The 25,976-nt window shown below is 29.3% G+C and overlaps 3 protein-coding genes and 1 pseudogene across 3 annotated transcripts; 1 reads left to right on the top strand and 3 right to left on the bottom strand.

Moving 5' to 3' along the window:
• Positions 1–14,151: 14,151 nt before the first annotated feature.
• On the bottom strand, positions 14,152–16,544 carry LOC122525663 (annotated as a pseudogene).
• A 2,352-nt stretch (positions 16,545–18,896) lies between these two features.
• On the bottom strand, positions 18,897–20,527 carry LOC122525684 (piggyBac transposable element-derived protein 4-like). The gene has a single exon (XM_043648606.1). The coding sequence runs from the start codon at positions 20,525–20,527 to the stop codon at positions 18,929–18,931; it is 1,599 nt and encodes a 532-aa protein (XP_043504541.1). The 3' UTR covers positions 18,897–18,928.
• A 10-nt stretch (positions 20,528–20,537) lies between these two features.
• LOC122525683 (piggyBac transposable element-derived protein 1-like) lies at positions 20,538–21,277 on the top strand (the record flags this gene model as incomplete). The annotated part of the gene is made up of 1 exon (XM_043648604.1): positions 20,538–21,277. A coding segment is annotated over one exon (690 nt), but the record flags the coding sequence as incomplete, so codon positions are not given.
• A 690-nt stretch (positions 21,278–21,967) lies between these two features.
• LOC122525682 lies at positions 21,968–24,785 on the bottom strand. The gene is made up of 6 exons (XM_043648603.1): positions 24,041–24,785; positions 23,813–23,978; positions 22,805–22,992; positions 22,445–22,704; positions 22,201–22,330; positions 21,968–22,134 (listed from the first exon to the last, which is right to left on the bottom strand). The coding sequence occupies exons 1-6, from the start codon at positions 24,783–24,785 to the stop codon at positions 22,070–22,072; spliced, it is 1,554 nt and encodes a 517-aa protein (XP_043504538.1). The 3' UTR covers positions 21,968–22,069.
• Between the last annotated feature and the right edge of the window lie 1,191 nt (positions 24,786–25,976).

Genomic DNA, 25,976 nt, shown 5'->3' with positions numbered 1-25,976 from the left:
TGGATTTTTGACTTGAAATTTTATGACTATATTTTTTAATAATTTTACAAGCAATTTATAAAAAAAAAAAAATTAAATTTTTTGAAGCCTCTACACGTATTTCCCCCACCCCCCTTAAGCAGGTGGTGCGCTAATAGCGTAATTTGAATTGTGATGCGCGCGCATCGTAACGTTGGCGAAGTGCGCATAATGAGAATTAACGTGCATCGCAGTCACGATAACCGTTCAGTTCTCGGCGTGCCGTTGCTGGGGTAAGTTGTTATTGTCATTTGGTCATTCCTCTTCTCATTCTCTTTCTCATTTTCTTTCTCATCATCGTTTTTCAAGGTCAATCGGTGTTATTCAAGAAATAAGTAAATTCGTGTAGAAATATAATTGATTATAAAATACATAACCTCAAATAATCAACAATGAAAATTATATTTTGTGCTTATTTATTATAAAATAATCGATTCACGCGAGTTATGATTGATTTCGATAAATCGTAGCGTTTCGACCGTTGATGCTTTGTTCAACCGTCATTTTATCTACGCAACATTTTCTTTTTCGTATTTGCCGGCATATTAGAGTTATATTATTTTCGATTTTTAGAAAAGAATTTACGCGACATTTTCTTTGTTGTATTTGCCGGCTTACTAGAGTTATATTATTTTTGATTTTTAGAAAAGAATAAAGTACATCGTCTACATCAAAAGTGCAATTTGCTATAAACTACGAAATATCAGTTCATTGTTATTTTTTCAAAAGCTCTTTTGTACGTTACATATGTAGATTATTAATTATACAATAAAAATAGCATATCATCCAGGAAACATTTGAATGCAACGTTGAGGACAGGAACAATACTTTCTTTTCCCTACTCACACTTCCGTTGCGAAAAAACAACTAAACAATTACTATGACAACATGTGTGTTTGGAATCATCGAGAAGCTGCGAGAAAAATAACAAAATTGCAATTTATAAAGGAATTCCTTCAGCTCGTATTGAAGTAAGTGATCGTTCTATTTATTTTCTTTTCTTTTCTATGGAATATTCTTTCTTTTTTTTTATCATATTACGTGTCGTTATTCCATTCTTTCTCACATTCTCTGCTTGTGTATCAAAATTCTATAAGATTTCATAAAGACGCCATTGGCGGTAGATTTAAAAAAGGAAAAGAATAACCGTTACAAAATAGATACATTAAATCCGCTAATTTGAACAATATACTAATCAAAATGTCAACGATATTTAACCTATAAACTAAAATATTTAAACATTTGAAACAAGTAAAATAAAATATTAAAATATTTAAACATTAAAAACAATAAAAAGTATAATATTAAAATATTTAACCATTTAAATCAATAAAAAGTAAAATATTAAAATATTTAAACATTTAAAACAAGTAGAATAAAAGATTAAAATATTTAAACATTTAAAACAAGTAGAATAAAATATTAAAATATTTAAACATTTAAAACAAGTAGAATAAAATATTAAAATATTTAACCATTTAAAACAATAAAAAGTAAAATATTAAAATATTTAAAAATTAAAAACAATAAGAAGTAAAATATTAAAATATTTAAATATTTAAAACAATAAAAAGAAAAATATTAAAAGATTTAAACATTTAAAACAAGTAGAATAAAATATTAAAATATTTAACCATTTAACACAATTAAAAGATTTAAACATTTAACACAATTAAAATAAAATACTAAAATATTTAAACATTTAAAACAATGAAAAGTAAAATATTAAAATATTTAAAAATTAAAAACAATAAGAAGTAAAATATTAAAATATTTAAACATTTAAAACAATAAAAAGAAAAATATTAAAAGATTTAAACAGTTAAAACAGTAGAATAAAATATTAAAATATTTAACCATTTAAAACAATAAAAAGTAGAATATTAAAATATTTAAACATTTAAAACAATAAAAGTAAAATATTAAATATTTAAACATTTAAAACAATAAAAGTAAAATATTAAAATATTTAAACATTTATAACAATAGAAAGTAAAATATAAAAATTTAACCATTTAAAACAATAAAAAGTAAAATACTAAAATATTTAAAACATTTAAAACAATGAAAAGTAAAATATTAAAATATTTAAAAATTAAAACAATAAGAAGTAAAAAATTAAAATATTTAAACATTTAAAACAATAAAAAGAAAAATATTAAAAGATTTAAACATTTAAAACAAGTAGAATAAAATATTAAAATATTTAACCATTTAAAACAATAAAAAGTAAAATATTAAAATATTTAAACATTTAACACAATTAAAATAAAATACTAAAATATTTAAACATTTAAAACAATAAAAAGTAAAATATTAAAATATTTAAACATTTAAAACAAGTAGAATAAAATATTAAAATATTTAACCATTTAAAACAATAAAAAGTAAAATATTAAAATATTTAACCATTTAAAACAATATAAAGTAAAATATTAAATATTTAACCTTTAAAACAATAAAAAGTATAACATTAAAATAGAACCATTTAAAACAATAAAAAGAAAAATAGTTAAAAGATTTAAACATTAAAACAATAAAAGTAAAATATTAAAATATTTAAACATTTAAAACAATAAAAAGTAAAATATTAAAATATTAAAATATTTAAACATTTAAAAACAAGTAGAATAAAATATTAAAATATTTAACCATTTAACACAATTAAAAGATTTAAACATTTAACACAATTAAAATAAAATACTAAAATATTTAAACATTTAAAACAATAAAAAGAAAAATATTAAAATATTTAAAAATTAAAAACAATAAGAAGTAAAATATTAAAATATTATACATTTAAAACAAGTAGAATAAAATATAAAATATTAACCATTTAAAACAATAAAAAGTAAAATATTAAAATATTTATTTATATTAAATATAAATATTTAACCATTTAAACAATAAAAGTAAAATATTAGAATATTTAACCATTAAAACAATAAAAAGAAAAATTAAAAGTTTTAAACATTTAAAGCAAGTAGATAAAATATTAAAATATTAACCATTTAAAACAATAAAAGTAAATATTAAAATATTAAAACATTTAACACAATTAAAATAAAATATTAAAATATTTAACCATTTAAAACAATAAAAAGTAAAATATTAAAATATTTAAACAGTTAAAACAATAAGAAGTAAAATATTAAAATATTTAAACATTGAAAACAATTAAAATAAAATATTAAAAATTTAAACAGTTAAAACAATAAAATTAAAATATTAAAATATTTAAAATTAAAAACAAGAAGTAAATATTAAAATATTTAAACATTTAAAACAATAGAAGTAAAATATTAAAATATTTAAACATTTAAAACAATAAGAAGTAAAATATTAAAATATTTAAACATTTAAAACAATAAGAAGTAAATATTAAAATATTTAACATTTAAACAATAAAAAGTAAATATAAAATATTTAACCATTAAAACAATAAAAAGTAAAATATTAAAATATTTAAAAATTAAAAACAATAAGAAGTAAATATTAAAATATTTAAACATTTAAAACAATAAGAAGTAAAATATTAAAATATTTAAACATTTAAAACAATAAGAAGTAAAATATTAAAATATTTAACCATTTAAAACAATAAAAGTAAAATATTAAAATATTTAAACATTTAAAACAATAAGAAGTAAAATATTAAAATATTTAAACATTTAAAACAATTAAAATAAAATATTAAAATATTTAAACATTTAAAACAATAAAAATTAAAATATTAAAATATTTAACCATTTAAAACAATAAAAAGTAAAATATTAAAATATTTAACCATTTAAAACAATAAAAAGTAAAATATTAAAATATTTAAACATTAAAAACAATAAAAGTAAAATATTAAAATATTTAAACATTTAAAACAATAAAAAGTAAAATATTAAAATATTTAAACATTTAAAACAATAAAAAGTAAAATATTAAAATATTTAAACGTTTAATATAAGTAAAATAAAATAATTAAATATTTAAACATTTAAAAGAAGTAATATAAAATGATTAAATATATATATAATCAGGTTTTTATTGTACAACTTTCAAAGTTTTTTACAATGTCTTATCATTATATTACTTATAATTATCTCACATTTTTGGCTTGCTCTTAACAAACCCCTCGTATACCACTAATTATCACCAATCTAAAAATTATACTACATAAAAGTTATTACTACCCAGATCTCACTCGAGTTCGTCTTCGCCTTCCCTCCTATCCTCCTCTACCCTCTTCCTTTTACACAGCTTCTCTACTTCCCTGAAAAATTCACACATACCAACCTGAATCTTACCGCCTAACATGTTTATTAATTCCCCTCTTATTGCACCTTCCTCTACTCCAACCATCAACTCCTCTACTTCTTTCCTTCCCTTCTCGGAAACTAATTCCCTTCCTCTATCGCAGATTATCAGATGCTCCAACGTATCTACCTGCTCTCTGCATAACCTACATTTCCAGTCCTTTTCTCCTTTCTTTCCTGCCTTTCCTAAGTTGCCACATCTTACCCTTGCCCAAACCTCCTTTACCCCTCCCCCTATTCCTTCTTCTGCCCAATACTTCCATGGTATTTCATCGCCTTCCATTAAATGTTTGTACAAACTATTGTATTCTGACTCCCTAATTTCTTCCTCTTCTTCCCTCAGGCTTCTCCTTTTCAATTCGTCAAGTCCCGTTTTTATCTTCTCTCCTATCCTCCCCCCATCTCTTCTTTTCCTTATCATCTCTATCAAGTCCCCGATACCCATTTCCCTCAACACACTGACCGAATTCTCCCCCCATTTTGAGGGATTCCCGTTCGTTATGGCTCTTATTTCTTCTATCACACATATTTTTGGCCACCTTGAATCCTCCATTTCCAGCACCTCCTTGATATAACGCAGCGCTCTTTCCCTTATCATGTAATCCATAGTTGGGATTCCCAGCTCTCTTCTCCATATATATTATAATTTGGCGTTGTCCTGTTCACTTCTAATGCCATTTTATAATATCTGCTCTGTATCCTTTCGAACATCTTTATATCTCCCAACCCCCATATCTCTACTCCATACATAACCCCCGCTTTCACAATTGAATCCAAAAGGAATAGCCTATCCTCCATAATATTTCTCTCTGCCCTTTTCCAAATTCCCCATACCATATTCGCCGCCTTTTGCGCTTTCCCAGCTATTTTCCTTCCATGCACCCAAACCGAATTTTTATTTGTAAACCAATACCCCAGGTATTTAAATTCCCTTACTACCTCCACTTTTGTCTTATTGATCTCCCATTCCTCCCCTTTCTTAACCTTACCTCCGTTTCTGAAAATCATGATCTTTGTTTTTTTCTCGTTTACTCTAAAACAAGTAAAATAAAATATTGAAATATTTAAACATTTAAAACAATTAAAATAAAATATTAAAATATTTAAACATTTAAAAACAACGACTACACAACTACTATGATCACATGTGTGAATTGAAATCGTCGAGTAGCTACGAGAAAAATAATCAAATTGCAATTTATGATGGAATTTCTTCAACTCGTATTGATGTAAGTGATCGTTCTATTTATTTTCTTTTCTTTTCTCTGGAATATTCTTTCCTTTTTTTAATCATATTACGTTATTTAATTCTTTCTCACATTCTCTGCTTGTGTATCAAAATTTGATGAGATTTCGTAAAGACGCCATTGGCGGTTGATTTAACACTAGAACTACCGGAAAAAAAACAATGCTACTTCTACCAAGACCAGTCAAAATGACTGGTCATTTATAATCGTAAAAACAAAAGAATTTTTTATTGTTTTGTTTTATATTATCATATAGAATGAATATAAGGGTATGGAAATACATCTATATGATGACAATTTTTAAAATATAATAATTTAATTATAATAACAACATTTTTAATGATACTAACAAGTATAAATAGAACTTTTAGAAACAAAAAGAAGAAAATAAACATACAATAAAGTAAATATAAGAAGTATTTTATTATTAAAAATGTAATAGAATCTGAAATAGAAAAAAAAATTATTATTAATTATTTTTAACACTAGAAAGACGGGAGCTTAGTATATACCTATATTGCCTGAAAGCAGTCAAAATGACTGCATTGTGAAAAAATAACTAATGCGCAAAGAAATTTGTTTAACAGTAATTTTTAATATATTTTATATCACTAACAGTCATATAACAACTTATTAATAAGTATTAACAATAAAAAAAATGTATTTTAGTTCGAAAAAAAATAATTTATTCATTATCTGGACATTTTAAGCAAATAAAAGTGCAAATCTTCTTGGATGTACATCTTCCGCAAACATACTTTTTACATTTTTGACAAATATTATTTGTTTTGTTATTGTGGCAAAGTCGTATTTGACAAATTTTTCGTTTGGTAGAATCTGTTGTATTTGAAGATGTTGCAGTTGATACTTGTGGGTCTTCCTGTTGTGATGAATGTTTCTCTCTTTCAGTTATGTAATCGGCGGAAAGCTGTTCTGCTAATTGAAACAGGAACTGTTTTCGTTCTATTTGTATTCCGGTCACTTCTTTATAAAGGATCCAAGCATTTATTGCAGCCAAATCTAAAATGTTAAAAAATATTTGGAGGGGCCATCTACAAGAACTAGATTTCACCGTATATTTTCTGGCCATTTGATCTGTCATATCAACTCCAAATTTTGTTTTATTATAAAACTGAATAAAATCTGGTAACATTTTTCTATTACCTTTATCAATTTTAACAAATTTATGCCTGGAACTTAGAACAGCTACTCTTGTTCGGTTTGCTTTTATATATTGTAAGGACACAATTTTCTGATCTATATAGGAGAGTGGAAAAACGAGGCATGTTATCCTTCGATTGTTTGGCTGCTTTGGGTAATTCTCTTTTATTTCCTCTAATAGTTTCAACTAATGTAGTTTTTTTGTCCAATAATTTCGTCGCTAGTGACATGCTCGTAAAAAAGTTGTCGGTCGTGACACTTCTTCCACAGCCTGTATATGGTTCGACAAGTTTCAGAACAACGTATTCGCTTAGAAGAATTGACGATGATCGTTGTTCATCTTTCCCCAAGTAACGAAACAATTCAACACGTACTTGCTAGTAACGTCTGATGCAAGCCAGAATTTGATGCCAAATTTATTCGGTTTATAAGGCATATATTGTATAAACTTGCACCTAGCTTTTTTTCGAGATAATTGTTCGTCAACTGTTATGTTTTGCCCTGGTTGATAGCAAGCTTGACTGTTTTCAATAAACTTGTCCCATATTTCTGAAACCAAGGCAAATTTATTTGTTCGGATGCGTGTACTTCTTTCAGTCCGTTTGTCAAAACGAATAAATCGTAGAATTTGCTTGAACTTATCTCGGGACACAGTTCTTCTGAAAAATTCGGGACCCCACTTGACTGACCATAAAAAACTTAGTTATGAACCAGTTACGAACTGGTCTTTTCCAAGCAGTCAAAATGACTGCTTTTCGGCAATATAGGTATAACACACATATATACCAGAAGTGAAGGAGGAGGGGGCAACAACAATGATTAATTAAACCATTTATATGTTGTAGAAAAAGTCACAAAATTATAAGAAGCTGTGTCATTATTTAAATAATTATTTTTTAATTGAAATACAAAAGCAGTCAAAATGACTTGCTTAGGCAATCTAGTGTTAATATAAAATATTAAAATGATTGTTATTTATCTGATTTTGATTCGTCACATTTCTTACAAAAGTAATTTATCTTTGTAGTTCATTGTTTGCAAACATATTTTTTACATAAATTACAAATGACAGTAGTCTTATTATTGCAGAACCCTATTTGACACCATTTACGTGAAGAAGGTGAACTCGTTGATGTACTTGGAGCAGTAGTTTCTTGTTGCTTGATTTTTGATTGTACATATTCAATGGCAAGTTCATTTGCTAGTTGAAACAAGAAGTCTTGTCTAGATATTTTCTCACCTGTGGTTTCCTTATATAAGATCCAGGAATTTATGCCAGCTAAATCTAAAATGTTATAAAATACTTGGAGCGGCCATCTTCTAGATCCGGATTTTACGCTATATTTTTTTGCCATTTGGTCTGTAATGTCCACTCCAAATTTAGTTTTATTATAAAATTCAACCGTCTCGGGTAACTTTTTATTACTTTTACCAATTTTGATACATTTGTGTTTAGAACTCAATATAAAAACTTTCTTTTTCGGTTTACTTTTGTAAATTGTAAGGGTAATATTATTTGATTTATAGAGTAGTGATGAAAAACGAGTCATAATATCCTTCTTTATTTTACAAATTTTTGGCAATTCTCTTTTGTTGCCACATATAGTGCCAACAAGCGTGGCACTTCAAACTCATCAAACTCATCATTATTACCACTTTAAACTGTTTCAATATCTTCTTGGTCACTTTCTTCATCCTCGATATCAGAAGCTTCCATTGAAATATTGTTTATTTTTCGCAGCAAATCAGAGGTTTTTATACGTTTTGCCATTTTTTATGGATTACAAAAAATCGCTATATAACTAGAAAATAGATGCTATTCCCACGACTATGAAATAAAGAATGATCGCGTAAAACTACATCGAATTTATTATTTCGATACACTACGGCAACGATTATATCACTATGTATTATCGCCAGATAAGCAGTAACATGAGAGAAAATATTAAAACAAAGAATAATACATTCGTCTAAATATCTAATCGACGGTGTTGATTTCAAAAAACAGATATTTTCAGATTTATGTCGAATTTAAGAAGTACCAGTCAAAATGACTGGTATTGGTAGAAGTAGCAAATGCCAAAATTTATTCGAATTCTGTTTAAGTTACAAAAAAATAAAAATTATTTTTACAAACCATTCCTTATATCTAGAAAAGTCATCATATAATTTTGAGAAAAAAATGTAACGTAAGGTGGGAATTTAATAATGAAGTTGCGCGACCAGTCATTTTGACTGGTCTGGTAGTTCTAGTGTTAAAAAAGAAAAAGAATAACCGTTATAAAATAGATACATTAAGTATATCCGCGAATTTGAACAATTACATAATCCAAATGTCAACGATATTTAACCTGGAGACTAAAATATTTGGATAAATTAATGGAAATAAGGAAAAATAACTTTAGGATAAATAATTTATTAAATTCTTTTTGTTAAGAGAAAAATGAAAATTTCATGGAAAGTTTTTAAGGTTTTCGTCGTTTAACATGACAAAGTACAGTAAAACAACCTGTTTTTGTTCGGTGGATAAGGATCGCATAAAAGAAATTGTACAAAAAAGTATTCGGAACTTTTATAAATTCCTATATAATAAACAACTTTGTAAGAAACAATACTACCTAAAATTTTTTTTATGCGATTGATACGGACCGCATAAAAAAAGTCGGACTTAGAAAATACATCAATGATTTATGAAATAGATTAGAGAATGCTTTCAATTAAATTAAATAATTAAATTAAATAATTAAATTAGACCTAAAGAAATTGTAAAAATATGTAATTCTTTATTGTACATATACATGGAGAAGTTTTCAAATTATACATTAAATAGTTTGCTCCTACTCGTCGTAATCCAAAACGCGCATCTTCTTGTGACGGATTGGTTGAAAATCGCTTTCGTCGCTTGAAGATAGGATTTCAATTGATTTCTTTTTTGGTACCATGAAGTCAGTGATCCAGTTTGTGTGACGATGGTCGACTGGTCAATTGCTTGTAAACGTCACGATAATGAGACATGCATGATCTTAGTTCTTTTTGGAGATTTTAAGCGTCTTTCCGCATTGGTATCTATTTTAAGAAAATGCGTTTCCAATTTTTTAGAAATCTGGATCCCTGTATATATTTATCTGTTGTAATAGATTCCGGTTTTTCTTGTCCATTTTAATAATCTATCAAACTATTGATAATGTCACTATCAAAACAGGTTTTACTGTATATCCTTGTTATTTTCCTGAGGAGCGAATTCGATAAAGAACAATGGTAGCGGCTGTTTGGTGTCGTATTTTGTTATATTATTTATTGATCTTACCTTGTGATCAAGTTTGTCTAATTCATTTGTTATTTTAATTGTATAGGGGTAAATATAAGGTCAAGAGAAACTGCTGGCCTAAGGTACGATACTTCATAATATTTGTGTATTTCTCAACATGCATGTATTACATATTCCAATGATGCTGTTTAGATATTTAAAACTTGAATTATTAATATCATGTGGATAAATTTTGATTGAGTTATATCGATTAATGAAAACAGTAATCGGTAATCATTCTTAGTTGGAGTGCTATTAGTTGACATGAACTGAGATAAATCAGGCGTAGCGGAAACCGGCTTAGATGGTCCCAGCTCTCTTACTTCTCCAATTCTCTGCTTTCTTTCGATTCCTCTCCAATCTTTGTTGTGTCGGTGGATATGGGCGGGAAAGATATTCCCCTTCTTTATCATCAGCCCCCAACCCCCAGGACAAGTAAATTCTTTATCCCCTATATACTTCGCCATGCGAACGGTATTTCGTCGTGACTTGTTGAAATTTCCAGGCGCATCACTCATCTCATTATTACCTGTGGCCATGGTATTAACATAATGCTAATAATAAGAAAAAAACTTCTGCTGTAAGTTTTATAACTTAATAGAATTTTAGAAAACACTCAAATATTGACTCCTTAAACTTTTTTAATAGTACGAAGTCCTAATAATAATAAGAAAAAGAAGAAGCAAATTTTTTCAAACTGAAATATGAGTAGAAAAAGGAACAGATGTATTTTTAACACGAAAAACAAATTATGCCGAAATGTCGTCTAAATGAGGTTATGTGCGATTGAAATAAATAACATGAAATTTGCTCCATTTGATACTTGAAATTTTTTACTTATCTTATTGATACTTTGAAATTTGATATTTATCGAATCTGTTGTTTTCTCATCTTTACTAATCCATTTCCATGTTTCATAATTAGTGCTACTTAATTTTTGAATATTTTCAACTTTACATGATATTTATCTTGCCATTTTAAACGTGTTGAACGTATGACGCTAACCTCACTTTTTCTTCTTGTTGCTACGCTAAATTTTAATGTTTCATTTCCAAATTTCGATCTGGGCCCATAATCTGTTAGATTTGTTTGTGGAAGATCGAAAGTAACAAGTCGTTTTGTTTTTAATATATCAAATGAAATGTTATATAATAGGAAATTTATATCATTGTTAATACTATATAATTTATTATCAGTCCTCGAAGGGTTGAAAACAAGTAAAGGAAATTTGTAATATTATTTATAAAAAAAGAAACTTTATAGAGAAGAAATATAAGGAAAATAATAATAAAAAAAAAAAAAAAATAAAAATAAAAATTAAAAAAAAATCGTGTCATTAAAGGAATTGAAAAAAAAAAATTTGTCAAACGATGATCGATCTTCGTATTGTATCATATATTATTCCGACGAAAAAAGTCACGTTTTTAAATATTCCTACAAATATTTATTCGTAGAAATTTCTCAAGAGTTGAATTGATATAAAAAATAAAGAAAAGACGTAGAGGGAATTATATTTGAGATTCAGGTGGTACCAGTCATTTTCATGTTCATACTCGGTAAAATACCGGAAATATTGGATTAATAATTGGCTCCTTAACGAGTAAGGTGTATGATAAAATGACACTGGTTTACCCAGTAGTCGACAACTCCAAATTAACAATCGTTCCTTCGTAAAAAATGGATGATAAGGAAACGGTGGAGGTGAATATACTGTCTCTAATGATTATTAAATTCACTGACGATGAGAGAGTAATTCTCCCATGTCTTTGTGAACCGTTACAAAACGTACCACCACCTTTGCCTTTCTCGTAGTACTTTCACAGGTGAAATTCAAAGAAACAATTCTATCTTGAGAACATTTTGTTAATCGAATCAAAAAGGATGAAATTAATCGTTGATTTTCAGGAGGCTTATTATATGATACTTTTCGTTGATCGATGTTAACAATTTTGGTCATTTTTAATAAAAAGAGTAAGATGTTGAAATGATTGTATGTTATTTTTTGTAAAAGTCAAACAAGATATTATTACTTCTCTATACTTTTTTAATATCTTTCTAACATTAGAAATCGCTTAATTATATTTGAAGAAGTAAAATAATGATTTCCTTTATTTTTCGAAAAATGTATCAACAATGATTTTACTCGTAACAAACGAACATACAAGAAATTGTAATTATATTCTTACTTCTTATTTCTAAATTCTTATTTCTTTAAATAATAAAAATTTGTATTGTAATTATATTCTTAAAAATTGAAATTGTAATTATATTCTTACTTCTTATATTTTTAATTCTTATTTCTTTAAATAATAAATATGTGAGTTTAAGCAAAATATGAGTATAACAATTGTTTCGAAATAATTCAATAATAAACTGTACATTTATGATATTTTGCATTATTTAATTATCGTTATGTCATTCAACTGTTATATTATATTATTTATATATTATATTATTATATATATTAAGAATATTACAAAAAAAAATATTCTTCTTCTTCCTCTTTTTATTTTAGGACTTTGTCACAAATATTATAAAAAGGGTACAGGGCAGGGAATACAAATAATCTTTGTGTAGCAGTACAATCTTTATTTCCAACGAACTTTTCGAATCACACTTTTCAAACTTCCTTTGTCTCTCTATTTATTTGTAATTGTTTCGAAAGACGTTAATTTTGCTTCTAATTCTACATAAACAACTTAATTTTTATTAAAAATATAAATGTATGTTCAACACAAAACAAAAAAAAAACAAAATATATTATTTTAATTTAACGCAACTCTAATTTAATAAATTTCTTCATCGTCACTGCTCAGTGTAATCAACCGAGAACGTTTTTTCGATGGAATGATATCGCCTTCACTTTCAGAACTTTTTTCTTCATTTAAAGTTCTTGCATCTTCTTCCCTCTGAAAAAAATCTGTAATTGTACTTTGGTTGCTGGTTCTTACCAGGTCATTGTAAATTTCTCGGTATGGAGCTAGACAGTTTTGCAACTTCCTTTTGAATTTTCGGCTTCTTTCAGTAGAAGGGTCTGCATTCAAGAAAAATGACTCGAGATTTTCAGCTAAGCTTAGGCCTTCTTTTAATTTTTTTAATGTTAAATTATTAACTGCACAATCTTCATCAGTGCTAGTGTCCTCAGAATCGATTTGATTTACAGCTTCGGATGCCATTTCCATCAAATCCGTGAGACACTTTTGTTTTCAGGCCATGGAGATGAAAAGAAATAATTTCCGCAACACTCGCTGAGATAGAAATGTGTATACATCTCAGTGGCAACACTGTATCTTTAAGACGGCAAGCCTCGCCGCGGCTGTAAAATTACAGTACTTTACAAAAGTTTTTGCAATTTTCTTATCGTGTTAGAGCGAAACCGTGTTATAGGATGCCGTGTTGTAGGAGGGTTCGCGCAATTTACGAATCGTGTTATAGCGAAACCGTGTTATAAGATGCCGTGTTGAAGGAGGGTTACTTGTATATTAAATAGAGTTGGGCTTAAAGGACATCCTTGTTTCACTTCCTTTTCCGTTCAAAATTCTTCTGCTTCAACCTCTCCCACTTTAATGACATTTTTTGTTTCTCTGTATATATCCATAATCCTATTACTTAATTTGACCCCCTCCTCCATCTCCCTCAATCTTTTTTTTAGCACTTCTCTATCAACTCGGTCAAATGCTTTTAGATCGACAAAACACGCGAATATTTTCCCTTTTGGCTTACTAAATTTTTCGTCTACTATATGCTTAGTTTCTTCTTGATTCGCTGAGTTCAACTATCGGTGTATTATTCCTGTTGGCATTTATGTTTTGTTTATTGTAGTATGTTTCTTCGTAAGGATCGTCTAGAATAGGTTTTTCCAATACTTTTTTTCTCAGCGTTGGATACAGTTTTTGTTGTAGTAATTTTCTCGTCTGACATCCTTTGTAATTTGCTGGGTGATTACCGTTGCAGTTTACACATATGACTTTTTCTATTTTGCCCTCTTGAGGACAGAGTACTGTTAAGTGATTTTTTGCACATTTTACACATGCAGGATTTCTGTTACAGTAATTTTTTGTGTGCCCATAGGCTTGGCATCTTGTGCATTGAGGTATTTCTCTTTTAGTTCTTGGTGGTTCTACTTTAATTGTTGTATTAAGCAGGGTTTTAATCTCGTATATATTTTTGTTATTATCTTGAGGAGCCAGTTCGATAAGAAATAAAGGTAGCGGCTGTTTGGTATCGAATTTTATTATATTAGTTATTGATCTTACCTTGTGGCCAATTTTGTTTAATTCATTTGTTATTTTAACTATGTTGGATTTGGGATGAAGTCCTCGAATAACGATTTTATAGCTCTTCTCGTTTTTTTCTTGATACGTGTGGTATTACGGACAAATTGTAAAGATGTATGTTTTATAAAAAAAAAAATCTATATGCTTAAGTGTATATATCGGTTTGATTACTCCTCTTCTCTCTCTAAATCCAAATTGACTTTCTGCTAACTTATTCTCCACTTTCTTCTTTAGCATTTCATTTAACATACTTGCATACATCTTATATGCTGTGCATGTTAATGTAACCCCTCTGTAATTCTCTATATTATCTTTATCACCTTTTTTATGAATCATGCAAATTATCCCTCTTCTCCACTGCTCCAATATTTCTCCCTTTTCCCATACTTTTCTCATACTTTTCTCAATAACTCCTAAAGTGCTGCGCCCACTTCCTTTAGCATGTACTTCCAAACTTCGCAGGGTTGAGCAAGAGGCCAAAAATATGTAGGAAATATTATTTTTACTCCCTACAAATACTCTGACTTACTTTATTATCTTTTACTATATCCTTTTAACTCTTAATCTATTCTTCTAACTCTTATTTTACTCGTCGATACTCTTTCACACATTCGTTAATACTCTTTACTCTTAATATGCTCTTAGACTCTGATACTCGTCGATACTCTTTCACACACTCGTTAATACTCTTTACTCTTTACTCTTTACTCTTAATATAAAACTATTCATACAAAACTCTTAGACTCTTTACACTTAAAACTCTTGATATACAACTCTTAAACTTTTAAAATTCTTGAACTCTTCTACCTTGAAATCTTCGGGTGCGCGACTAATGATTGTATGGCTAATGATGTACACTTTACTCTCACTACTAATTTCTCACTCTATCTATTCTATTCAACTTTTTCGGCTTTAAATCTATTCTAATCTCGACTGAGCTTCCAAAATATGTAGTAAATATTTTGAGCATCCCTGCTTCTACTCTGTTCAAAACCCTTTTACTCTGTTCAGACCCCTTTTATCTCTGCTCAGATCCCGTTTATCTTTGTTCAGATCCCGTTTATCTCTGTTCAGACCCCGTTTGACTTTGGCGGAATAACCTTGATAGTACAGGTTGCCGATTGATCATCATACAACTCGGGCTTTGTTTGCCCTCCCCCAAGAATCTATGATCAGGAGAAACTGTTCATTTCCTACGTAAGATTTTAAGCAATCTTTAAGGAAGTCAATATATAATATTGTCGTAAGTTTTCCTGACTTTGACGAAGTTACAACGACATTTGTATATTTTGAAGTGTAATAATCTACTGCTTTTTGGACTCTAGGTCCAAAATGTCCGGTAATTTCTTGAAGACACACAAATACTTTGGATATAATTTTTCCAGATAAAGTAATTGCATATTGCGCTGTATAAGAATGCGTCCACTTTATTTACATCATTTCTTATAACAGAAACAAGCTTGCTTTCTTTTTTAGCTAGAGTCTTGGTATTGCCAGATTGATACTGGCATCCTGAAAAAAGGAATGGACATAAGTTATACAGAACAGGAAAGTGTAAAATTAAAATCAATGATAATTTTAAGATTTTTTGTGCATTTACGTACCTGTTTGATCAGTATTAATTATATAGTCTTTATTGAAATTTGTTATTAATTTCAGTGTTTGTTTCTGAAATATTGCTGCAGATGCCAAGGTATCTTCTATTGTTGCTGTTTCCATTTTTGAAACAAATTTCGTTATTTTTCTTTGACGAATGCCATAGTTTTTTTTAAACTTCGTCACCCAGCTTTCCGTAGCCTTGAATTCCAGATCCGGAAATTGTTTCCTGCTGCTGCTAAGGTCCATTGCTGTAAATTCCTAGTTGTTACCTGTTGACAATTTTTCTTAGCTTCAACAAAACGATCGTAAGTCCAAGAATTAATAGTATTATACTTAACCCTTTATATAACCCTTAACTAATACTTAACCCCCTAATATACCACCTCCCTTTTTTATTTCTTTTTCCCATTTTGATAAATACTTACTATTTTTTAAGAAAATGCATCCGTTCAACTGTAACGTTCACAGGCTCCACTTGGGATGTGTTTTATTAAAAATTTCTTCGCCAATCAACATAGCTTCATGCGATATTGAAGCTGAAGATTCCGAAGCAATCAAATTATTTGCCACTAACAAACTTTGAAAATGTATAACAGCATCTTTCAGTCTCATTGTTAGATCTCACGTTCTCCGATCCTCCCAGCTGCACGGCACGTGATGTTTACGGTTAACATGCGCCCGGCGTAGGGGAATTAAAAGGTGATAGCCACCTGGTATTTGCTGAATTCTTCGATAACTTTTTTTTTTATACACATCCTTTTTTCTTTGATTTTACTTTTCCTTTTATAATTTCCATCGTCCTTGCTATGTCTTGGTTATACACCCCTACTATTTTCCAAATCTGTCCTCCCTGCATGATCTCCTGCGTAACTATATTCTCACTCCAAACCTCAAATTTCCTACTCATCACCTTTTTACTAATCCCTACTATTATAACTCCTTTTGCTCTATCTTTACTATAATTTCTTGATGCTGCTACACATTTCCACTCAAACTTTCTTGGCAACTTCCCTTCTAACCCTGTCCATTTATCTTTCTCCAACCATGTCTCTACTTATATACCACCTCAAAATCACTCAGATACTTCCACACTTCCCTGTCCTTACTTAACACCCCCGCTATATTCCACACACACATACTCATTTTTTTTTACTCTCCTCCCCCTCCTCTCTATCTTTCTGTTCACCTCAATCCTTCCTTCTCTCCTTTCCCTCTTCCACAAACTCCCCTCTCCACTCGTCACACCTCATCCATCTATCTTCTATTAAGACCTTCATATAACTTACTCTAGCTCTTTTTCCTTTATACCTCTGTTCTCTTGCCTTATCTATAATTATCCTCTGGATCTCCCTTTCCTTTATCGTCATGTCCCTATCAATATACACTCCTCTTTCTAAATACTTCTTATTCCTCATTATCTGCTCCCTCATTTCTTTATTCTCCAGCTTTACTACCACTAACTTTTTCTCCCTCTGCCCCTTACTCACTCTTACTTCTGTTAGCTTTCTCCGCTTTAACCTTTACTTTAATATTCTTTTCGATAAATTCCTCAATCTTTTTTCCAAATTCTCTTTCTCCATATTTATATATATTTATACCCTCACAATATTGTTTCTTCTCTTCTCTCTCTCTTTTTAGTGAAATTTCCAAACTTTGCTATTATTTATAATACTCCGGATTTATCCTCGTAAACTTTTATTGGTTTGGTTAAATTTATTCCAAATACTTTTAATAATTCTTGTATGTAATTTAATTTGCTTACTGCTTCTGACAATGCTACATACTCTGCATACGTCTACACCTTAGTCACACATTATTGTTTTCGAGATTTCCAACAACCACATTACCAAAAACTCTAATTACATAGACAGATGTAGAATTTCTATCAACATTATCGCCAGCCCAATCTGCGTCAACGTTATATAAATCAATCAAATCACAATTTTCATTTTTCTCACATAATGTAAACTTAGTTCTTTAGTTAAGTACAAGTATTTTAATATTCGCATTCCATACTTCCAATGTGTTTTGTTATAACAGTTTTGAAATCAGCTTAAATAATTAACGCTATAATTAATATCTGGTCGCGTATCAGAGAACTTATATATATAATACACCAGTTAAATTTCTATATTTGATAATTGACTCGCATTCTTCAGCATTTTTGATTTTTATGTTAGTTTCCATTTATTGTCTACTATTTTGATATTGATATTTAATTGCTAATAACTCAATATACTTTGTTTGATTTTGTTAAGAAATGAGAGATTTAATGTAATAAATATATTTTACCATTCACTTATAGGATTCTTTTAAGTATTATTCTATCTTTATTTCATACTTTATTACTATTGATTAGATCTGTATTTAGGGATACAATGCACATGTACTTATATTATATACCCGGCCATCTTAATACTAACTTCCGTTTTCTCTTTGTTCCTTCCCATCGCTGCAACTATTGCGCACGCATTCCCACACACACACTCAATACACATTACTTATTACTTAGTATGAGTAGCATAGAAATTACCGTTCTCTTGACACACCTCCTTCATTTTATGCTACTTATACCCTAAACAATTTTCAGACGCATTCTAAATTTTTCAAACTTACTTCTTCCAAGAGCCTTTGTCAAAATATCAGCAATATTGTTTTCAGATTCTACTTTCACAATATCTATTTCTTTCTTTTCGTAGCATTCATTTACAAAGTGATAGTGTACTTCAATATACTTCGAGTGTTTAGTCATATTTCCAAATTTTGCTATGGCTATAGCTCCTGAGTTATCCTCATATATGTAGGATGTTTAACACTAGGTTTACTGACGTTTCTGATATACCTATCTCTACGAACACGCGTCAATTTGATGCAGAGACGAATACATATACCAACACTTAGAAAATAATGTAATTATATACTATAAGAAACAAATGAAAATGTGAGATATATATTTATAGAAAGGTTTTATTATTCAATAGTTTTATTACAGATTATTTCAATATTTGACATTTATTTTGCACATTTTTGACACAAATACTCAATTTTGTTTGTACATTTTCCGCAAACAACCTTTTGACATATTTTACAGATGTTATTGCTTCTGTTTCTTTTGCAAAAGCCAATTTGGCAAGTCCTACGTTCTCCCGAAGTACTAGGTAATGGGTGATTATAATCTATGTTGTTGGATTTTTTCTTTTCTCCTTCTGTAAGTTCTTTGGCCAACTGAAATAGAAACTCCTTTCTGGATAGTTTTGACCCTGTACACTCTGTGTATAATATCCATGCGTTAATTGCCGCTAAATCTAAGATGTTAAAAAAGACCTGGAGAGGCCATCGAAAAGATGCTGATTTGCTGGTATATTTGCGAGCCATTTGATCCACTACGTCGACTCCGAACTTTGTCTTATTGTAATAAGCTATTGTTTCCGGTGTATGTTTTTTATTGTCTTTTATTTTTATAAAAGTGTGCTTAGTACTTAGTAACAGCACCTTTAGATTTGGCTTACTTTTATATATAGTAAGTATGCAGTTTCCTGATTTATAATGTTCTGAAGAATACAACTTCATTTTATCTTTCTTGATTTTTGCTGGCTTTGGAAGTTCTCTCTTGTTGGCTCGAATAGTTCCAACTAAACTGGTTCCTTTTGCAACTAATTTTTCAGCTAGAGGAAAACTGGTGAAAAAATTATCCGTAGTTAGATTTCTTCCGTGATGAAGATATGGTTCCGCTAACTTCATAACTACAAATTCGCCCAACGGTGTTGAATTCCGCGTTTCATCCTTCCCTAGGTAAGGAATCCCATTTATAACGTATTTAGATTGCACATCTACTGCCAACCAAAATTTTATCCCAAATTTGTGAGGCTTATTTGGCATGTATTGAGTGAATTTGCAGCGGGCTTTTGTAGGGAACAGTTGCTCGTCTATTGAAATATTTTCATGAGGTTTATAACAGCATTGGCTATTGTATATAAATTGATTCCATATTTCCGATATCATTGCAAATTTGTCGGTGCGTAAACGTCTAGATCGTTCCGTTTTTTTATCAAATCGGACAAATCGAAGAATTTGCATGAAATCATCTCTGGACATTGTATTAGAAAAAAAAGCAGGTCCCCATTCTTTGGACCACAAATAAAAAGCATTCAGCGAATTTGCTTCATACGCTCCCCTAGCGTACAAAATCCCAATAAAAGCAAGCAACTTTGTGGTTGAAATCTTCCAATCTCCTTTCAAAACACGACCTGCTTCTTCTTCAGTACAACTTTTTATATGTTCTATCATCTTTTTGGTTATAATCAAATGAAAAGCACTGCTTACGCTACCTTCCATCACATTGCGTTTCGCGTAGCCAGTAGGCCCAGCGATGTCTTTGAAGATTGTGTGGAAAGGATGGCGACCATTAGATCCGCCCACTTTCAATTTCGTCCAAGTTGTTCCATTGACAGCTATTTCTGTATCACAGACTGCCCCCGAATTTTGGAACGATCTTCTAATACTTGTCTCATTCTCGGATTCAGAATCGGATAGGATACGCATTCTTTTTCTGCGAAGACCAAATTTCTGATGATTTTCTTTTTCAATGTCTGATGAGTCCCCTGCTTGCATACTTTCAAATATAACTACGGATAATTTTTTCACCAGTTTTCCTCTAGCTGAAAAATTAGTTGCAAAAGGAACCAGTTTAGTTGGAACTATTCGAGCCAACAAGAGAGAACTTCCAAAGCCAGCAAAAATCAAGAAAGATAAAATGAAGTTGTATTCTTCAGAACATTATAAATCAGGAAACTGCATACTTACTATATATAAAAGTAAGCCAAATCTAAAGGTGCTGTTACTAAGTACTAAGCACACTTTTATAAAAATAAAAGACAATAAAAAACATACACCGGAAACAATAGCTTATTACAATAAGACAAAGTTCGGAGTCGACGTAGTGGATCAAATGGCTCGCAAATATACCAGCAAATCAGCATCTTTTCGATGGCCTCTCCAGGTCTTTTTTAACATCTTAGATTTAGCGGCAATTAACGCATGGATATTATACACAGAGTGTACAGGGTCAAAACTATCCAGAAAGGAGTTTCTATTTCAGTTGGCCAAAGAACTTACAGAAGGAGAAAAGAAAAAATCCAACAACATAGATTATAATCACCCATTACCTAGTACTTCGGGAGAACGTAGGACTTGCCAAATTGGCTTTTGCAAAAGAAACAGAAGCAATAACATCTGTAAAATATGTCAAAAGGTTGTTTGCGGAAAATGTACAAACAAAATTGAGTATTTGTGTCAAAAATGTGCAAAATAAATGTCAAATATTGAAATAATCTGTAATAAAACTATTGAATAATAAAACCTTTCTATAAATATATATCTCACATTTTCATTTGTTTCTTATAGTATATAATTACATTATTTTCTAAGTGTTGGTATATGTATTCGTCTCTGCGTCAAATTGACGCGTGTTCGTAGAGATAGGTATATCAGAAACGTCAGTAAACCTAGTGTTAAATTATATATGGATATGGTAAAAAAACAGTGAGGAGTGTGATTGTAATCAGAAGTAACAATTTATTAAGTCGACAAAAATATAACACTAACACTTGACTATACCGTAGCTGGACTTACACTGAACCCGGTCCGAACTGAAACGCTTCTCTTTTATACTCTCTTATCGTTCTAGAAACTTCTCGGTCCCTCTCGAATATTCATATATTTATTTAAGAGAAACATCGAGTGGTTTCCATGCGACGAAACATGAAACGAAACATAATATACTACAAGAATTGTACAAAATCAAAATTCCTAAAAATTAAACTTTATTAATTATAAAAACATGAAATGCACTTGTTGGTTTATTAAAAAAAATACTAAACTATTATAAAAAGATTATAAGCTAATTTGTACGTAGAATTTAATAGTTAAACACTGTTTTCTATAAAATTTAAAATTATTAAAACTTATTTTTAAAGAATATTTAAATATTTCACTATTTAAAGTTTAAAACATTTTTATAAAATTTGAAACTATCAAAACTAATTTTTAAATAATACTTAAATATTTCACTATTTATTAGCTAACTTTTCTAAAACGTTGAGGAGTTTTTCATCCATCTCCATTCGCTCTTTATGTCTTTTACTTTTTTGTAGTTCATGTTCTTCTTTTTGCTTGAGCCTCTTTCCTAGTAAAGTGGCAATTGGTGTTCTCCTTTGATTCTGAAATTAAATTCCATTTTTTACGATACTTTAGTGAAATAAAGTTTTCAGACGGATTTAACTTACTTATTGAACATCCGCTATCAGATCCTCCCATACTATCATTGTTTTCTAATTGTTTTTTTGATAGACCTGTAGAAGATGCAATGGCCACTGGATCACACCAAGCTTTTTTCGAAAAAATTTCTTCCATTATCTGATAAAAATTTATGATACATTACAATTATTTTAGAAAAATATTGTCTATATTATTATAAAAAAATTCGCTTAATGTTGAAGTTAAGAAAAATAATATAGAATTTATACAAACGTCAAAAAATTGCCAAGTCCTTCTGTCATTTCCCGATTTACTATTATGATCTTTGATAGATTTGTAAGACTTTTTTGAGCTTCGTAGCTTAGAAGAACATTGTGGTCCAGTCACATTATGTCCTTTTACCTTTAACTCTTCGGCAACTTTTTCCCAAATTTTCTTTTGAGATATTTTTCCGCTATTAAAGTCTTTTTCCATTGACCTATAGAACTCTAATAATAACAACACACAAGGTGTACTCCACCTGTATAAAGAAGCTGAAATGTGAACAAATGCAATTACAAAATTAATTAACTCCGTCACATACTATATATAATAATTAAGATAATTATACGCCTGATAATTGTTTATGAATACCTTCACTGTCTTGAGTTTCGGAGTTGGAATAAGCAGTATCCCCTGTACTGAGGAATTCTTCATCAATAAAAGTATCAGTGCTTTCATCAGTTAATTGAACGTTGTCATCAGCAAGATCAGTGGACGTTGATGTTTGCAGTTGTTCATTTAACCCTTCGTACCGGTTGTCTTTCGTATGACAGTCATTACTGTTGTGATGAGAGAAAATCTCACGCTATTGCGCAAGCGCCAAGACCGAAATTTCAAATTTGCGCAGGCGCAAAGAGCGAAATTTTAAACTTGATGAACTAATTCGAAGTGATATAATTCTATTATATTTTACTAGAGTATTTTATTTTTCTAAATAAAAATGATCATTTTGGGTAAATAAATAATAATCACAAAATTTTTTTATTATGCAATTAATTTATTGTATTAACACAAATTGAAAGAAACATATTCTCAACAGATTAGTAATGATTTTTTTGAAAACATTGGACATAAATTTTTTTTTTAATAAATAATAATAATTAACGTTTCTTAGTTTAAAATTACGCTAAATGTTATCAACAATCAGTAAACAAACTTTAGTCATAAGTAAATCACAATGTTTTGAGAATTGTAACATTTTAATTAAGCACTAAGTAATATATTTTCATAATTACGTATAGTTCTTTAGCTTAAATAACAAAGTTTAAGTCAACTTTAAAAAAAATTCTAATGACATAAACAAACAAATAATTTTCTAAAGAAAACTGCGTTTCATAAATAGAAATTAAGTTGACATAAAATTTTTTCTTCATAAATTATAATTAAATTATATTTGTCTACTAATAACCGTAATAATATCAGACTTTGTCTTTTAATTAAAGTTTAATTTCAACATTTTAAGTAAGAAAATAGGGTCAATGTTTTAAACATTGTTACATTTTAAGTACTTAGCAATATTCTTTGGTAATGACGCATCATTTTTTGGTAAAAGTGACCAGATTTATATAATATTGCATTTTTACCTAAAAACTAAATTACAAGTCATCCTTGGAAATCAGATTCAAATCACAATCAGTACAATATCTCACTGTATGTTGATTGCACAGTGGTGTATTGCAAGATGAGCAGCTTTTAGTTGTGTAACTATTAGCTCTGCGTGGACAATAACAGCACAAACGACGACTAGACACATGCGTTTGTTTTTCTGGTTTAATATTACCAATTTTTAAAATAGCAGATCTTCTAACTTCAAATTAGGCAACTTACTACGAAGGACTAACTGTGGTTGCACTAGTTGAAAAAACAGTTGACGTAAAAATTCTCTTCGAATAATTTTCTTCCCCACATTTTCTTCGTAAATAATTCTTGAGTTTATCCCAGCAATGTTCAAGATTGCATAAAATACAACCATTGGCCATCGACGCGTGTCACGAGCAACGTTGTAATCTCCTTGAAGCTGATCAACAACATCTACGCCAGCTTTTGTCTTATTATAAAAGGTGATAATCTCTGGCTTCATTTTTTCTCCAGTACTATTGTCAATGCTCGCTGAATTATGCATGGTGGAATACATCAAAACATTTTTTGATTTTTTTGGTATGTACGAAACTACCATGCTATTGTCAGTAAATACAAATTTACTGCTACATATACTCCGATTCTTAATTTCTAACAATTCTCGTGGGAGTTCACGCTTGTTGCGTCGAATCGTTCCAACAATAGTTGTTTTGTTTTTCAACAAATAATTAGCGAGAGGTACGGAGGTAAAATAGTTATCACATGTGATATTTCTTCCTGTATTAAGTATCGGAGTAGTTAGTCTTTTGACAACATCAATCGCAGAGTTAGATTTTACATGTGGACCTGGTAGCTGTTTACCACAGTAAATTTCCATGTTGTACGTGTAGAATCGTTTAGAGTCAGCCATGGAATAAATTTTTATTCCATATCGTGCAGGCTTATTCGCAATATATTGACGAAATTTACATCTACCACGGAAAGCTTGAAGCATCTCATCAATGGTCAAGTTTCACCTGGAGTATAATTCTGCTGGCAACGCTCAATGAAACTATCTGAAAATTCTCGAATTGGTGCTAAATTGTCCACTTTTTTGCGTTCCTCGCGGTCATTGATATCATCAAATTTTAATACTGATAACAAAGTGCAGAATCGAGACATAGACATTACAGCACGATAACAATCAGGAGCCGTCCCATCAGTGGCCCAAAGCTCTTTCAAATTAACACGAGAATCTTTGTGAACACCAAGCATATATAACAATCCAATCATAGCATTAATTTCTACACAAGACGTTGGTTGAATATCAGTTTTATTTTTCTTCGACGAGCGTAGTTTTTCCAAAAAAATGTTGGTATGAGCAACAATTTGTTCAATAGTTTCAGCCGGTAAAAATAAATTCCAACAATCTTTTGGTGTTTTTGAATTTTTTGTCAGTTTTGTAGGTCCAGGCAAACCAGTGACAATATTATGTTTTTGAGTCCGAACCTTCGGATTAGGAGGATCACTGAACCACCGAGTACTTTTATCCTTGCCGAGAACATATTTGGTATTGACAGCTTTATTTTTTACTGACTTATTGTTATTCGTATCTGTATCTGTATCACTGTTATCATCGGAGTCTGCTGCTGATTGTTCTGTTTCAGAATTATGTTCACTGTGTTCTGACTCACCATCAGACATAATATCGAGATCAGAAAGATTTTCTTCTTCAGACAGTTCGTCGTCAGAATCAAAAGAGAATCGGCCCATGTTTCTTAGCTTTGCACCTGTCAAAAGAAAAAATAAATTTTTTTAATTTAATACATAAATTATATTAATAAATGTAAGAATAAAAGATAAAAAAAATTTTGATTTGATTTTTATGAAAAGCGAAAAAAACAATAAATTATATTTCTAAAGTGCTATAATTACATTTTTTGATATTTTTTGTACATTAAAATATTTAAACATCCTTATTATTTATAAAAAAATCATCAACACACGTTTTTAGGTTACATATGTTTACATGTCAAAGTAATCAATTAATTCATGTGAAAAAATAAATTTTTAAATTTACTTACTTATTTAATGCTTAAAGAAGATTGTGTCACTTAAAATTAATTACAATTATAATTAATTATCACATTTTTATATTTTTAAAATATTAAAACAATAACAACAACAGCAGCATAAAAAACACGAA

Source organism: Polistes fuscatus, unplaced genomic scaffold (genome assembly GCF_010416935.1).
Source record: "Polistes fuscatus isolate 324 unplaced genomic scaffold, CU_Pfus_HIC Scaffold9, whole genome shotgun sequence".
NCBI lineage: Eukaryota > Metazoa > Arthropoda > Insecta > Hymenoptera > Vespidae > Polistes > Polistes fuscatus.
Note: the sequence above shows the minus strand (reverse complement) of the source record. Positions and strands in the feature narration are given on the sequence as shown.

What these genes read in the sequence shown, in the direction of transcription:
- LOC122525684 (XM_043648606.1), bottom strand. Translation starts at nt 20,527, where the DNA reads ATGCAAGCAGGGGACTCATCAGACATTGAAAAAGAAAATCATCAGAAA.
- LOC122525682 (XM_043648603.1), bottom strand. Translation starts at nt 24,785, where the DNA reads ATGCTTCAAGCTTTCCGTGGTAGATGTAAATTTCGTCAATATATTGCG. An exon ending in CTGATTTCCAAGGATGACTT is followed by an intron (nt 22,993 to 23,812) that starts GTAATTTAGTTT and finishes TCATCACAACAG; the next exon opens with TAATGACTGTCATACGAAAG. An exon ending in CGAAACTCAAGACAGTGAAG is followed by an intron (nt 22,705 to 22,804) that starts GTATTCATAAAC and finishes TTCACATTTCAG; the next exon opens with CTTCTTTATACAGGTGGAGT.